Genomic DNA, 17,793 nt, shown 5'->3' on the forward strand with positions numbered 1-17,793 from the left:
GTACATGCTGAGAGTTGTAGTTCTGCAACAGCTGGAGGCACACTGGTTGGGAAATACCGAGTTAGGTAATAGGTTCTATTACCTAACTCAGTATTTTCCAACCAGTGTGCCTCCAGCTGTTGCAAAACTACAACTCCCAGCATGCACGTTCTGTCAGTGCATGCTGGGAGTTGTAGTTTTGCCCCCCCCCCCCCCCTCCCATGTGAATGTACAGGTTACATTCACACTGTCGGCGGATTACAGCGAGTTCCCCGCTTCAAGTTTGAGCTGCGGCAAATTTTACGCCGCAGCTCAAACTCCTAGCGGGAGACTCAGTGTGAATGTCAGTGTGAATGTAGCCTAAAAACACTACACTAACATAAAATAAAGAGTAAAACACTACATATACACACGTACACAGCCCCCTCTACCACCCCCCTTCCCCCCCCCCAATAAAAATGAAAAACGTATCAGTCAGAAGTGTTTCCAAAACGGAGCCTCCAGCTGTTGCAAAACAAAAACTCCCAGCATTTCCGGACAGCCATTGACTGCCCAAGCATGCTGGGAGTTTTGCAACAGCTGGAGGCACCCTGTTTGGGAATCACTGGCTTAGAATACCCCTATGTCCACCCCTATGCAAATCCCTAATTTAGGCCTCAAATGCGCATGGCGCTCTCACTTTGGAGCCCTGTCGTATTTCAAGGCAACAGTTTAGGGCCACATATGGGGTATCTCTGTACTCGGGAGAAATTGCCTAACAAATTTTGGGGGGCTTTTTCTCCTTTTACCCCTTATGAAAAGGTAAAGTTGGGGTCTACATCAGCATGTTAGTGTAAAAAAAAAACATTTTTGTACACTAACATACTGGTGTTGCCCCATACTTTTTTTAAAGAAAAAAAGCCTCCAAAATTTGTAACGCAATTTCTCCTGAGTACGGAGATACCCCATATGTGGGCGCAAAGTGTTCAGTGGGCGCACAACAAGGCTCAGAAGGGAGAGTGCACCATGTAAATTTGAGGTCTAAATTGGTGATTTGCACAGGGGTGGCTGATTTTACAGCGGTTCTGACATAAGCGCAAAACAATAAATACCCACATGTGACCCCATTTTGGAAACTACACCCCTCACGGAATGTAACAAGTCATTGTGTCTGACAGATCTTTGAAACAGGTGTCTGTGAAAATGAAAAATTAAATTTTTAATTTGCACAGCCCACTGTTCCAAAGATCCGTCAAATGCCAGTGGGGTGTAAATTCTCACTGCACCCCTTATTACATTCCGTGAGAGGTGTAGTTTTAAAAATGGGGTCACATGTGGGGGGGGGGGTCCACTGTTCTGGCACCACTGGGGGCACATGGCCAAATTCTCTCTCCAAAAGCTCAATGATGCTCCTTCTCTTCTAAGCATTGTAGTTCGCCCCCAGTGCACTTCACATCCACTTATGGGGTATTTCCATACTCAGAAGAGATGGGGTTACAAATTTTGGGGGGTATTTTCTGCTATTATCCCTTGTAAAAATTTTACATTTGGGGGAAAACAAGCATTTTTACATATGCAAAAGTTGTGAAACACCTGGGGAGTATTAAGGTTCACTTTACCACTTGTTACGTTCCCCAAGGGGTCTAGTTTCCAAAATTGCATGCCATGTGTTTTGTTTTTTTGCTGTCCTGGAACCATAGGGGATTCCTAAATGCGGTATGCCCCCAGAGCAAAATTTGCTTCCAAAAAGCCAAATGTGACTTTTTGTAATTTTTACCGAAATATGCACTGCGTAGAAACGGAAGCCCCCAAAAGTTACAAAATGGCGTTTTTTCTTCGATTTTGTCGCACAATGATTTTTTTTCTGTTTCGCCGTGCATTTTTGTGTAAAATGACTGTTACTGCAAAGTAGAATTGGCGACGCAAAAAATAAGCCATAATATGGATTTTTAGGTGGAAAATTGAAAGGGTTATGATTTTTAAAAGGTAAGGAGGAAAAAACGAAAGTGCAAAAACTGAAAAACCCTGAGTCCTTAAGGGGTTAAGGACACTACTCCTACCTCTTACTTTGTCATTGGTGCCAATATGTACCATGACTGCTGGGTCCTCTCCAGCCCCGCCCAGCAACCTGTCAACCCGATCCACGATGTGCCAAACTTGAGCGCCAGGTAGACAACAAACTGTTCGGCGATCCCGGTCTTTGTGACAGATCGCCCTGTCTGTCCCCCTAATAATTGAGTCCCCGACCACTAGTACCTGTCTGGCCTGCCCTGCACTCCTCCCTCCCTCCTTACTGGAGCAGACACCCCTATGGTGGTCAGAGGCAGTATCCTGCTGCAGTACTGCTAGCTCTGAAATTGCATCCCCCTCATCTGCCAAGCGGGCTAACTTGTTGGGGTGTGCCAGTTCAGGACTAGCCTCCCTGACACTTTTTCCCCTACCCCGCTTTCTAACTGTAAGCCAGCTAGCTGCCTGACTGTCCTGCATCTCTGTCCCACTGTCCTCCCCCACCTCTACCCCCGAGAGTGCCTGCTCAGTGAGCAGAAGATTCCTCCCCAGGTTGTCAATGCGTCTCAATGTTGCCAGTTGTTCCTCTAGATCCAGGATCTGGGCTTCCAAACGAACAACTCGCTCACATCTCACACAACAATATTCACCCTCGAACTGCTGCTCAAGGATTGCATACATTGTACAAGATGCACACCGGACTGCATTTTCCAACATGGAGGCACATTCTAGGTTTGGGGATTGCAAAAATTTCAGTAAATAAAAAAAATAAAAAATCAGATCACACTCAGCAGTGCTGTATACTTCTTACAGTATTCCCTTAATTTTAAGTACCTCTCACTTTTATACCCACACTCACTTGTATACTTCACACTCTTGTATACAGCTCAAAACAATCACAGCTCAAACTATCGCTTGTATACTTCCCTCTTATAGTTAGCAGAGACTTCCTTGCTGTTTCACTGCTGGGAGAGACTGGATACAAAGGGGTTTATGCTATGGCGGTATGTTTTGCAATATCATGAGAGAACACACAGGATTTATTAACTATGCAGATTTATTGGTGTATGTTCCTTTAAGAGCATAGAAATGATCCTTATTTCTAGAGAGTATACAGGGCCTGTGGAGGACTCAAGGACCTGTGAGTAAGCCTGTCACATGTTATGCAGTTACATGATTTGGTGCAACATGTACTCCAAGAGAGCACCAGCTTTAACCTATGACCCACAGCTTGACCAATGGGCTTTAGTCCAGCCCCCCACTATATAAAGAGGTGCCATCTTTAACTCTCTTAGCTTTACCACCTGCTGCTGAGAACAAGTCTTTGCTGAAGCAGCTATCAGAGATCTCAGGACAAGTGTTCAGCATCTGGAGGCCACAAAGCTTTCTCCAGTAAGTCTACAAGTGTATGTCTGCAGTCACTGAAGTTACTCAAGTCCTGCACATAGTCAAGTCTAATTACAAGTCAAGTCTAATTAGAAGTCAAAGTCAAGTTTACTACAAGTATTGGTCCAGCAAGCTGCGAGGTCCTCTGGATACTGGTCACAATTCTGGCCATTCTGGCCACACACAGCAGCACCTGGGACGGTCTCTCAGGGCCCACATCTTGGAGGCTTACCACCTCATGGCTTACTACCTCATGGCATCTTCTAGGGTCCTCTGTTCCCATCAACCATCTCTACTTCCTGTCCCCAAGTGCTTTTATGATCTCTCGCTGTCAATTAAGTAACCCCACGGTATGGACTTCTTAACCAATGGGAATAAATGGACTCCCCAGGACAGAGGGAGACCCCAACCCCCCCCCCCCTTGCCAGCACTGCAAATTCCCCTGCAGATGGCACTATGCAGTAACTTTAATATTACCATCTGTAGAAAAAATATAATATGACCACACAGATATAGTGAGACATGTGACCTCTACCAGCATGAAAACAACAGTCATATATTTGGCTTGGTTAGATGATAGCGGCCATCTTGTCTCATTTACTGTGGGATTGTTTTGGAACTTTCATTATCGGCCTTTTGTTATTGTAGAATTGGAACATGCTAGAATAGATGTCAGCATGTTCCCAGTAACTCTGTATACTGCTGTTTGAGTTTTATGCTGTATAACATCTTCAATAAAATATATTGAAATGTAAAACTGAGTTTTGAAAACTGGAGTCTTACATGTTGGACTTAGCCCAATATGTTTCACTTTTTTGTATCCTGATGCTTCAATAAACATTTTTTGATATTTTGGACTGCACTTCGTAGAGCTGGAACTTCTTTGTATGCGTGGATTTCCTTGGTGTGCTCCGGCTGTCCGTGCTCAGAGGTGGGGAGAATCATTACCGTTTGCAGGTGCGATGAGCTGGGAACTTGTGTTCTGTGGATTGTACCATGTCTCATTGCCCAGTCACAAATACCATACAGTTGAAAGCCTGAGGTAATTGTAAGGGTACATTCACACAGGCGGGCTACCAGTGAGTGTCTTGCAGCAGGTGTTCTGCATTGGAATTTCCACAGCAGAAAATTCTCAGTGGACCCCATTGAAGTCATTTGATGTGTGTTTCCAGCTGTGAGTTTAAATGGGGCAGATTTTTGACAGCGGATTTCGCAGTTGGAAATCTGCCACAGACCTATTGATTATATTGGTGTCTGCGGTGGATTTTCTGCAGTGTCTCACAATTATTACACCACTATGGTGGTAGGTCATGATGCCATTATAACCTTATGACCTATGGTCACCCAAAAAAAATATGTGACCTCATGAATATCAAAAAATATAAACCATGCAGTTGATGTCTCTGGGCACGACTATTTACCAGAATTGTTTAGTTCATTGGTTCGTGCTTGGCAGTTCTTTTTGCAATATCATAAATGATACACAGGTATTTTAAAATATGCAGATTTATTGGTTACGATTATTGAACATACATGAGTATATAAACATAATGATTATATGTGTGTATATATATATATATATATATATATATATATATATTCAATCAAATATGAACATATATATGTAGTGTATTAGCAAGCATTACAGTATAAGCTAATGTTAGTAACTTATATGACATGGTATTAACCTGTTCAGGACCCCGGGCATACTGGTACGTCCTGACACCCTGGCTCTTAAGGACCCAGGACGTAAATGTACGTTCGTGAGAATTTCGGTCCCGCTGTGCGCCGGGTGGGGACCGGACCGGGGTGACTGCTGATATCGATCAGCATGCACCCCGTGCAAATGCCCAAGGGGGTCATTAGACCCCCCCCCCCCATGTCGGCGCGGCAAATCGCAAGTGAATTCACACTTGTGATTCTATGTCATTACGGGTCTATGGTGACCCGGAATATAAGGGGTATTGCGGTTGTCCATGACACCCACAATCCCCCTGAAAGGATAGGAGTGAGGTGGCAGAGGTGCCACCCCTCCTAACCCTGCTACTGGGCGTCAAAAGTGACAACCAATAACAGATCGGGGGCGGGGGGGGGGGGGGTTAACTTTTGCTTTCCCCATCCTGCCCACCCACAATAGGAGGGGCAGAATGGGGAACCGAAGGGGAACGGGCGCCGAAGTCCACTTACCCATCGGTGGAGGCTGCGGGACGTGATCGGCATGTCGTGCGGCTGGCTCCCTAGATCCTACGAAGTCATTGAGTTGCAGAGCAACATCTGGAGGGCTACAGTTTGAGACTAGTGTTGCTCGCGAATATTCGCAATTCGAATTTTATTCGCGAATATAGCACTATATATTCAAAATTATGAATATTCGCTTTTTTTCTTTCTTCACAGTACACATCACAGTGATCATCCCTCTCTGCTTCCAGCTTGTGTGGTCTAAAGAAGGCTCTAATAATACTGTGTGAGACCGCTGGGCGAATATTGGCATATGCGAATATTCACGAATATTGATCCCTCCCTTCTGCTGCTTTTATCAAGTTACACGGCGAAACGGAAAAAAAATTGTTACAAAATTTCATTTTGTAACTTTTTGGGGCTTCCGTTTCTACGCATTGCATTTTTCGGTAAAAATGACACCTTATATTTATTCTGTAGGTCCATATGGTTAAAATGACACCCTACTTATATAGGTTTGATTTTGTCGTACTTCTGAAAAAGATCATAACTACATGCAGGAAAATTTTTACGTTAAAAATTCTCATCTTCTGACCCCTATAACATTTTTATTTTTGCGCCGTGTTCTGAAGTATTGATCGGACTTTTTGATCGCTTTTTATTCATTTTTTCATTACATAAAAAGTGACCAAAAATACGCTATTTTGGACTTTGGAATTTTTTTGCGCGTATGCCATTGACCGTGCGGTTTAATTAACTATATACTTTTATAGTTCGGACATTTCCGCACGCGGCTATACCACATATGTTTATTTTTATTTACACAGTTTTTTTTTTATGGGAAAAGGGGGGTGATTCAAACTTATTAGGGAAGGGGTTAAATGACCTTTGTTAACTTTTTTTGTCACTTTTTTTTTTTGCAGTGTTATAGGGGGCTCCCATAGGGGGCTATAACACTGCACACACTGATCTTTTACACTGATCCCTGTAAAGCCAGGGATTACACTGATCCCTGCATGGATCAGCGTTATAGGGGGTTGATTGCTTAAGCCTGTAGCTCAGGCTTGGAGCAATCAAATGCCGATCGGACGTGACGGAGCAAGGTAGTCCCGTTCAGCCCGACTGGGCTGCCGGGAAGCTTTTACTTTCGTTTTAAACGCGGCGATCAACTTTGATTGCCGCCTCTAAAGGGTTAATAGTGCGCGGCACAACGATTAGTGCCACACGCTATTAGCCCAGGGTCTCGGCTATCATTTGCCACCGGGACCGACCCAGTATGATGCGGGGTCACGGCGTGCGTCCTTAAGAGGTTAAAGTTAATCTTTGCATGCATCTGCTTAATATGGCTGCCAGAGTCAAAATGGAGACTCATGTTTCTGCTTCAATCTGACCTAGTCAGAAACCCATGGCAAGTGGATATTCCGTTGCCAAAACTTTACTGCGGAGAGCCAGCCCACATTCAAACTCGCAGCCAGAAATATGCTGCAAGTTAGGAAGTAAATCCGCTCGTGTGAATGTACCCGTAATACGTTTTCTTATAAGAACTCTGTAATGGGACAATGGGTGTGAACCCGCTGTGCTACCCAACTAGTTTGGCATTTCACAAAACTCAGGAGTAGAGAAGCAAATTTTTTTAAAGTTTGGTTCGGCCGATTCCCAAAAAAATTTGGTTCAGGTTGAATTTATTTGCGCGAATTGCTATTAAAAACTACTATTTCTGGCCAACAAAGAACCTCAATAGGGGTGTAAAACAATTTGCTTTGTCCTAACACGCATAGGGAGTATACTGTTAGTGAAATAATACAGTTATTCAGTATGACATGCAGATTACAGGCATTGCTATTAGAATCACTGCCGCAGAGCGTCTGGATGTGGCAGGTTTTTTTTATGTACCGTAATTTTTATTTCATTTAATTTGAATTTATTAAAATTTTTTGATTACCCATTCTGGTGAGCATCGAGCTGGCGGTCCGCCATGAGGCAAGCTACCACCTGTTCCAGCCCCTGCCTTTAAGCGCACCCCAATACTCTGAGTGTCCACTTGAAAAGGGAGGGACTGCAGTACCAGAAACTTGGACAGGAGCACATTCAGTGGGCGCATAAAGCTAGAAGTGGCTGCAGTGAAAAAACTCATACTTGTATCTTAAATCGAGCTGGAGGTCCTCCGCCAGGCGAGATACCACCTGTTCCAGCCCCTGCCTCTCAGCGTCCCCCTGACTGTGAAAGTGCGACTGTTTCATTTCATATCAGTTATGGTTCATTGTTATCGCTCCAAGCTGTTTCATTGGATTCTTGTGATAATTCCACAGGTAATATGACGTTGACGACCATGGGGCCTCAGTCTTGAAAAGATTACATTGATTTTTAAAAATGTTAATTGAAGATATATATGAGATTCCCAAATTTAGTGTCCCAGTGTTTACTTTGAACTAATACTGTATGACCACAAAACCCAAACTAACAAGGAGTCACATGGTGGCACAATGATAGAGCCTACAGGTGGCAGCAGCACGAGGAGACCATAATCTAGCAGAATGACACAGCCTGGAATTGGTGGAAGCAAGAGGAGACCATATAGTGGCTGAATGACACAGCCTTTAGTTGGCGGCATCATGAGGAGACCATAGGGCGTCACAATCCCTAAGATTAAAAGATGAATTTTAAAATTTAAATAGAAGATTTATGGTAGCTAGTGCTACCATAATTTTTTTTAGGTAATGTCCCAGGCCCAGCAGCATAAGTAAACCATATAGTGGCTGAATGACACAGCCTGGAGCTGGCGGCAGCATGAGGAGACAATAGGGCTTCACAAACCCTAAGATTAAAAGATGAATTTTTAAATTTAAATTAAAGATTTATGGTGGCTAGGGCTACCTTAAAAATTTTTAGGTAATCTCCCAGGCCCAGCAGCATCAATAAACCATATAGTGGCTGAATGGCACAGCCTGGAGTTGGTGGCAGATGAGACCATATAGTGGCTGAATGGCACAGCCTGGAGTTGGCGGCAGATAAGTAGACCATAAAGTGGCTGAATGGCACAGCCTGGAGTTGGCGGCAGCATAAGTAGAATATATAGTGGCTGAATGGCACAGCCTGGAGTTAGCGGCAGCATGAGTAGTGCATATTGTGGCTGAATGGCACAGCCTGGAGTTGGCAGAAGCATGAGGAGACCATATAGTGGCTGAATGGCACAGCCTGGAGTTGCCGGAAGCATGAGGAGACCATTTGGTGGCAGAATGAGACAGCCTGGAGGTGGCAGCAGCAGCATCAGGAGTCCTGAAAGGGACCCGGTGACAGAGTAGGTGGCAATACCAGTACCCGCTGAGGAAGGTGGGTGAAAAAAGGTCTGATGCGGAGTAATGTTTGTAACTGGGGAGCATCGCCTTAAATTTGTTTGGCACTATACATATTTGTGAAGTGTTTGTGTGGCACCATGGTCAATCTACTCATGCATCAGGCTTAGGTGGGTGGATTCATGCCTGCTTCATCTTCACAAAGGTCAGTCTCTCCATGTTTTTCGTGGACAGACGAGTTCTCCTTGGGGTGACTATGGCCCCCGTCGCACTAAACACCTGCTCTGATGGCACACTACTGGCCGGGCAGGACAGCTTTTCCAGGGCAAACTCTGCTAGTTGCAGCCACAAATCAAGTTTGGCTGACCAGAAGTCCAGCGGTTCTGAGTTGCTTCGCTATACGGGTGAAGAAAGGTACTCATCAGCAACTGTAGACTCAGGCTGCTGCTGATGGAGCTGGTACTGCTCCTGCTACCCCACCCCTCGGTGAGCACAGGGGCCCCCCGAGACCTGCGAGAGGATGGACGATGGCACCGATAGGCATCAGCCAACTGCTTACGTAGGAGGTCTCTGTAGTAGGTCAGTTTGTCCTCCCACACAGTGGGTGTAAAAAAGGCCCCCATTTTGTGGCGGTAGCGAGGGTCTAATAAGGTGGAGTGCCAGAAGTCATCCCTCTACTGAATGGTGACAATTCAGCGGTCACTACGCAAGCAAGTGAGCATGCATTGTGCCATTTGTGCAAGGGACTCCCTGCCTCCATCTCCACTGCATACTGCCACAGTGTGTCTGGGTCCTCTGTCTTGCCTTCCTCATAACCCTCTAGCTCCTCTGGCTGCTCCTGCTCCTCATCTCCTGTCAAATGATGAGAAAAACCACCCATTTTTCAAAACCTAAACTGTGCTCCACTGTGCCCCTCCCCCTCCAGTTCAGCCCCCACAGGGCTCATGTGGCCATGAAACGTAGGCACCACGTCTCCATTGCCCTGACCAGCCATCGTTTCCAACACATGTTGTTGGGAATGAAGCAGTGAAATGACATTGTTCATCCCGTAATCCTGGCGACTGGCTAATAATGTTGCTTCCTCAAAGGGCCTGAGCAAACGGCAGGTGTCACGTATGAGCTGCTACTGGTTCACATTGAAGTTACACAGGGGAGTCCCCCTATCTGCTTGGATCATCAAGAAATTGTTGATGGCTTTTCTCTGTTTGTATAATCAGTCCAACATATGGAGGGGCGAATTCCAATGTGTGGCAACGTCGCAAATCAGACTATGTTGGGGGATACCGTTCTGACGCTGCAGCTCAAGGAGGCTGTGCTTTACGGTGCACGAGTGGCTGAAGTGCATGCAAGGTTTCCTTCCCATTGTTAGGATGTCTTGCAAATGGGGGAACACTTCAGGAACCACTTGACAACCAGATTGAACAGGCTTGTCTTGCATGGCTCAGCCTTCCTTGTCGCAGCGCAGACAAGATGTTCTTCCCGTTGTCAGTCACCATGGTTCCCATTCCCAGTTTTCGTGTGGTAAGCCATGCTCCGATTTCTTTTATGAATGACTTTTAGCAGTTCCTCGCCTGTGGGACTCCGTTTTCCAAGGCAAACCATGTGAAGAATAGCGTGGCACCACCATGCCCTGCACACATGGTATGCTGAAGGGGCACTGAGACTTGTCTGTGCAGTGGAGGCTGAGGACACGGTGGAGGATGAGGAGTCGCACACTGTCACAGTACCAATGGCCTGAGAGCATGGAGGAGGAAGCGGCGTGACCTGTCCAAGTTGGTTTTGTCGCTGTGCAGGAACCACATTCACCCAGTGGGCTGTAAAGGACATGTGTTGTCCCTGACCATAGTTACAGCTCCAGACGTCAGCACTGCCGTGCACTTTGGTACACACCGACAGGCTCAAGGACAGGACCACCTTCTGTTCCACAAAATTGTGCAGGGCTGGTACTGCCTTCTTCGCAAACAAATGACGGCTTGGGACTCTCCACCTCGGCTTGGCACAAGCCATCAGTTCTCTGAAAGGTGCAGAGTCCACCACTTGAAAAGGGAGGGACTGCAGCACCAGCAACTTGGACAGGAGCACATTCAGCTTCTGCACCGTTGGATGAGTGGGCGCATACTGTTGTCTCTTGGACATGGCTTTGCCGATGGATTGCTGGCGGAATGACTGACTAAAAGTAGACTTAGCAGGAGCATCTGCAACGACAGAAGGAGGGTATGACACACAGCTCCCATTAGCTGAGGTGGTGGAGCCTTGGCTGGCTGAAAGAGGGAGCGGCGTGGCACTGGTCCTCTCTTAGATCATCCTCACTGAATAGTGGAGCTGAACCCACAGCATAAGATACTTCTTTAGGGGAGGGAACAGCATAGGACAGAGGCAATGGGAGGACAAGGACTGCTCCCAGGCCATTCCAACTGAGTGTTATTTCTGAGGAACCCACCGACTGTTGACTGGGGGTATCAGATGTCACTTGTGAGGAAGTGGATGACCGTGTTAACCAATGACGGCAGACTGGTTGCTGGTCGAGACACGACCACTAGCTGATACCAGGAGATCAGGCCTCTTGGTGCGACTCCTGCTGCCACTCGCACCTAGTCTGCTGCAACCTCTGCCTGCGCCTGATGAATTAAGGCCTCTGCCACTCCTCTGTGCACATCCTGGCACTTCTCTGCCTTACATACTTAGTGCGTATATGAGGGGTGTACAATACGCTATGATTAAAACAGTATTTATTTGTATAGAACAGCAGCAGGTGGTGATTACTTTTGCCTGGCCTTTCACCGTATCTGGGCCCTTGACAGATTAACAGTTGCAAAATAGTACACTACTTAGATGCAGGTATGTGGTATGCACTTATGAGGGCAAAAAATCGCTACAGTACGCTTAAAAAATGTATTGGAGGTTTTACTCCAATACGTTTTTTAAGCGTACTGTAGCACATTTTTTTGCCCTCATAAGTGCATACCACATACCTCACCAGCTGGTGATTACTTTTGCCTGGCCTTTCACAGTATCTAGGCCCTTGACAGATTAACAGGTACAAAATAGTACTCTACTTAGATGTAGGTATGTGGTATGCACTTGTGAGGGCAGAAAAATGCGCTACAGTACACTTAAAAAACATATTTTTGCACAACACCAGTAGTACACAACAGTGTCTCAAAGACTATTAGGAATGGACTGCTGGGTATTATACCGTCTACAGACTAGTATAACATGTTGTGGAGCAAAGACAGAGTTGCTTTGAAAAATGATTCCTCCATCCTCTGCTAAGGTTTCTCCAGCTGAGCCAGCTTGTCCAAATGTATGAGGCAACACATAGCTCTCTGCCCCTCTCTGTAATACAATGCTATAGAAAGTGATTGAAAGGTTAATGGCTGCAGTAAAAATTGCCGATTATATAGGGCTGTGACATCACAGGGGTGACTGGCTGCTGATAGGCTGCATCCTGCATGTCATTCAGGGTCATCCCACCTACCCTTGTTCCTGCCTTCCCAGGATTCCTTGCCCAATGTCCTCACATGTGGAGCTGCTATTTTACCCTGGAGACTGGATCGCACTAAATGGAGTTATTGAATCGATTTGTGCTATAGAATCGCAGCGATATTCGCATTTGTTGCAAATCAAATTTTTCATGAAATTCGTAACGAAATTGGATTCATCAGATTTGATTCGCTCATCTCTACTCAGGTGTCTAAGTACCTCCTAGATTTTTCCCCTCTGTGCTAGCCCAAGTTTGGAATCTGGATTTAGGTGCTAGAGGGTAACAGGTCACGTTCCAAGAATGGTTCAGGTGGGGGAATGGGCTGGGCCAGCAGACCAGGAGTCACCGATGCATGGGCCTGAATGGTCTGCTAAAGAAAGGTTAATGCCCAGGGGATGTTATGGGCAGGCATCAAGGTATCACAGTAAGATTTAGGCAGGAGTACACATTCAGGGCCAGGAGCAAGGTCAGGCGCAGGAATGTCAGTACAGTACAATGGGGTCAGGTTATTGTACTCATCATTTTTGGTCATAGTACCAAAGATCAACTGTTTTCTTTTAAACTCCTCTAGAAAAAATTTATGTTGCACTGTCATTGGTTGCTATGGTAAAATGAAGGCTGTACTGGGATAATTTGCTATTGAAAAATAAAAGCTTTTTTTATTTATTTATATAAATTTGTTTACATATTTTTTTTCATTGAGGTACACGACTGCACACAGCCAATGTCTGTTACTAAAAATGATTTCCTATTGTGCTAGGGCCATGATAAAAATAGTTAAAAAAAAAAACACATACTTAGCTACCTCGCTCCTTCAGGGATCCCTCGGAGAAGTCTTCTGGATCCCTGCTGAACACTTCGGTTGCTACTTCTGAGAAAATGTGGTGAGTGGTCTGTCACTGCCTAGATGAGTCCATCACAGAATTAGCAGCCAGAGTGTACAGTGGGGGACCAGAAGACTCCACAGGGGAACTTCTAAAGGGAATTAGGTAGGTAAATATGTGTTTTTTTATGGTGGCCCAGCACAATAGAAGATAATTTTAAGAACCCAAAATACCCCTTTAAATTTAATGTACTTTTCAACATTTGTTTCTGTAATAGATATCAGAACAGACAAAACTGTTAGTGGAAGAAGCATTAATTTGGCATTGTCATACCGAGGTCGGCAAGCTCTCAGAGCTGTTGACTTAGAAGAGAAGGTACAGTAAATATTTATTTAATAAAATCTGTTGTCTTGTTTCACTACCGAATATCTTTGTTAGTATCATATCATCATTAGTTAGATTCATATCATGTTTTGAGCATGTTACCTTTACACATTGGCAATCTGTATAGCGTGGCATGTTCCTGGCAGGAACCTGCCTCATTTAGGTTTTTGGACTGAATGTAGTCTAATAGGGGGGCATTTATCATTGGCTTTACACCACTGCAATGCTCTAAACGTCCCTACAAATTTTGCGCAATTGCATTTTTTGCTCAATTTTTGGTAGAACATCTTTCAAAGCTGTCTACTGTTTGGTGAACCGTACATTTTTTTTTGCGCAAACCTACACCACCCAATAGGACACGTACAAAAGTGTATGCTATAACACAACACTTAAATGTTGTGCAATTATAGAAACCAGTGAGCTGCAGAGATTGGTTTATCAAGTCCTGTGCACCTTTTAGGTAAATTTTGAGGAACTGTGCAAACAATACACCAAGATAACTGGGGTAAAATCTTTACCTCACACCAACATTGATAAATGCTATATGTTTGATCCATTTCCCCAAAGCATAGTGTTGCTGTATGTTTCTGATAGGGACTGTTTGAATAATTTTGACTTCAACTGAATATTACCAAAATATCAATTTCCAGCTACAATATCTGGTCACTCTAACCATTACCTATTTGTTTCAAGACTTTAGGAAGGCCCAGGCTAAATTATTTGATACTTTCATTTTTTAACCCCTTAAAGGGGTACTCCGCCCCTGGCATCTTATCCCCTATCCAAAGAACAGGGGATAAGATGTTAGATCGCCACGGTCCCACTGCTGGGGACCCCGGGGATCGCCGCTGCGGCACCCCGCCATAATTACTGCACAGAGCGAGTTTTCTCTGTGCATAATGACGGGCGATACAGGGGCCGGAGCAGCGTGACGTCATGGCTCCGCCCCTCATGACATCTCGGCCCGTCCCCTTAATGCAAGTCTATGGCAGGGGGCGTGACGACCGCCACGCCCCCTTCCCATAGACTTGTATCGATGGGGCGGGCCATGACGTCATGAGGGGCGGAGCCTTGACATAATGATGCTCCGGCCCCTGTATTGCCCGTCATTACGTGCAGAGCGATCTCGCTCTGCGCAGTAATGATAGCGGGGTGCTGCAGCAGCGATCCCCGGGGTCCCCAGCAGCGGGACCCCGGCGATCTGACATCTTATCCCCTATCCTTTGGATAGGGGATTAGATGTCTAGGGGCGGAGTACCCCTTTAAGGACCTAGGGATTTTTCATATCTTTGTTAGTATCATATCATCATTAGTTAGATTCATATCATGTTTTGAGCATGTTACCTTTACACATTGGCAATCTGTATAGCGTGGCATGTTCCTGGCAGGAACCTGCCTCATTTAGGTTTTTGGACTGAATGTAGTCTAATAGGGGGGCATTTATCATTGGCTTTACACCACTGCAATGCTCTAAACGTCCCTACAAATTTTGCGCAATTGCATTTTTTGCTCAATTTTTGGTAGAACATCTTTCAAAGCTGTCTACTGTTTGGTGAACCGTACATTTTTTTTTGCGCAAACCTACACCACCCAATAGGACACGTACAAAAGTGTATGCTATAACACAACACTTAAATGTTGTGCAATTATAGAAACCAGTGAGCTGCAGAGATTGGTTTATCAAGTCCTGTGCACCTTTTAGGTAAATTTTGAGGAACTGTGCAAACAATACACCAAGATAACTGGGGTAAAATCTTTACCTCACACCAACATTGATAAATGCTATATGTTTGATCCATTTCCCCAAAGCATAGTGTTGCTGTATGTTTCTGATAGGGACTGTTTGAATAATTTTGACTTCAACTGAATATTACCAAAATATCAATTTCCAGCTACAATATCTGGTCACTCTAACCATTACCTATTTGTTTCAAGACTTTAGGAAGGCCCAGGCTAAATTATTTGATACTTTCATTTTTTAACCCCTTAAAGGGGTACTCCGCCCCTGGCATCTTATCCCCTATCCAAAGAACAGGGGATAAGATGTTAGATCGCCACGGTCCCACTGCTGGGGACCCCGGGGATCGCCGCTGCGGCACCCCGCCATAATTACTGCACAGAGCGAGTTTTCTCTGTGCATAATGACGGGCGATACAGGGGCCGGAGCAGCGTGACGTCATGGCTCCGCCCCTCATGACATCTCGGCCCGTCCCCTTAATGCAAGTCTATGGCAGGGGGCGTGACGACCGCCACGCCCCCTTCCCATAGACTTGTATCGATGGGGCGGGCCATGACGTCATGAGGGGCGGAGCCTTGACATAATGATGCTCCGGCCCCTGTATTGCCCGTCATTACGTGCAGAGCGATCTCGCTCTGCGCAGTAATGATAGCGGGGTGCTGCAGCAGCGATCCCCGGGGTCCCCAGCAGCGGGACCCCGGCGATCTGACATCTTATCCCCTATCCTTTGGATAGGGGATTAGATGTCTAGGGGCGGAGTACCCCTTTAAGGACCTAGGGATTTTTCATTTTGGCACTTTTGCTTTTTCCTCCTTGCCTTCTAATAGCCATAACACTTTCAATTTTCCACCTTCAGACACATATGAGGGCATGTTTTTTGCACTATCAATTTTACTTTGTAGTGACATAACTAATTTTACCACAAAGTCTACAGTGAAATAATTAACAAATATTTTGTGGAAGTAAAATCCCTTAACGATGCAGGACGTATATTTACGTCCTGCGCCAGCTCCCGCGATAAGAAGCGGGTTCGCGCTGCAACCCCGCATCACATCGCGTCGGTCCCGGCGCTCATCAACGGCCGGGACCCGCGGCTAATACCACACATCGCCGATCGCGACAATGTGCGGTATTAACCCTTTAGAAGCGGAGGTCAAAGCTGACCGCCGCTTCTAAAGTGAAAGTATCCCGGCTGCTCAGTCGGGCTGTTCGGGACTGCCGCGGTGAAATCGCGGCATCCCGAACAGCTTACAGAACACCGGGAGGGCCCTTACCTGCCTCCTCGGTGTCCGATCGACGAATGACTGCTCCGTGCCTGAGATCCAGGCAGGAGCAGTCAAGCGCCGATAACACTGATCACAGGCATGTTAATACACGCCTGTGATCTGTGTAAAAGATCAGTGTGTGCAGTGTTATAGGTCCCTATGGGACCTATAACACTGCAAAAATAAAAATAAAAAAAAGTGTTAATAAAGGTCATTTAACCCCTTCCCTAATAAAAGTTTTAATCACCCCCCTTTTCCCATAAAAAAAAATAAAACAGTGTAAATAAAAAAAAAATAAACATATGTGGTATCGCCGCATGCGTAAATGTCTGAACTATAAAAATATATCATTAATTAAACCGCACGGTCAATAGCGTACGCGTAAAAAAATTCCTAAGTCCAAAAAAGCGTATTTTTGGTCACTTTTTATACCATTAAAAAATGAATTAAAAAAAATTAGCAAAAAATTAGTCCTTATACCGCCCTGTAAAAAGTTATATGGGTCAGAAGATGACATTTTTTAAACGTATACATTTTCCTGCATGTAGTTATGATTTTTTCCAGAAGTACGACAAAATCAAACCTATATAAGTAGGGTATCATTTTAATTGTATGGACCTACAGAATAAAGGGAATGTGTCATTTTTACCGAAATATGCACTGCGTAGAAACGGAAGCCCCCAAAAGTTACAAAATGTCGTTTTTTCTTCGATTTTGTCGCACAATGATTTTTTTTTCTGTTTCGCCGTGAATTTTTGGGTAAAATAACTAATGTACAATACAGGAATATGGGTGCACTACTGTGGTAGATGTATACAATGACATTGGCTATCCCTCAACACTGATGTTAAAATTGAGACATTCGCCAGTGTATCCTTATATGAAGGACACACCAGAGCCCGCACACCAACGCCAAGGTTTCTCAAGATGGTGCGAGACCTAACGCTAATCCTACCTGTGCTTGATAAGCAAAACAGGGGCCAAAGTATAAATGCACAACTGCATTTGGGGTTGAGCACCTCCAGCCATTTGAGACCACATTTTTTGTTGTTTGTTAAAATAACTAATGTCACTGCAAAGTAGAATTGGTGTCGCAAAAAATAAGCCATAATATGGATTTTTAGGTGGAAAATTGAAAGGGTTATGATTTTTAAAAGGTAAGGAGGAAAAAACGAAAGTCCAAAAACTGAAAAACCCTGAGTCCTTAAGGGGTTAATATTATTTTTGGCACAGACATGGCAAATGAAGTTTAATGTGGATACATGTAAGGTTATGC

General features: G+C 45.0%; 1 protein-coding gene across 9 annotated transcripts in view; it reads left to right on the plus strand.

The window, feature by feature from the left end:
- The window catches only part of KMO (kynurenine 3-monooxygenase), a 622,272-nt gene that overhangs the window by 152,157 nt on the left and 452,322 nt on the right, over positions 1 to 17,793 (plus strand). For 6 of the 9 annotated variants that reach the window (XM_056566897.1, XM_056566899.1, XM_056566896.1 and 3 more), the window contains one exon: positions 13,408 to 13,505. The exons of the other annotated variants lie outside the window; for them this stretch is intronic. In XM_056566897.1, the coding sequence (XP_056422872.1) occupies positions 13,408 to 13,505 (98 nt within the window). The remainder of the gene's footprint in view (positions 1 to 13,407; positions 13,506 to 17,793) is intronic. 9 annotated transcript variants of the gene reach the window in all.

The sequence above is a fragment of the Hyla sarda genome, chromosome 3 (genome assembly GCF_029499605.1).
Source record: "Hyla sarda isolate aHylSar1 chromosome 3, aHylSar1.hap1, whole genome shotgun sequence".
NCBI classification, from domain to species: Eukaryota; Metazoa; Chordata; class Amphibia; order Anura; family Hylidae; genus Hyla; species Hyla sarda.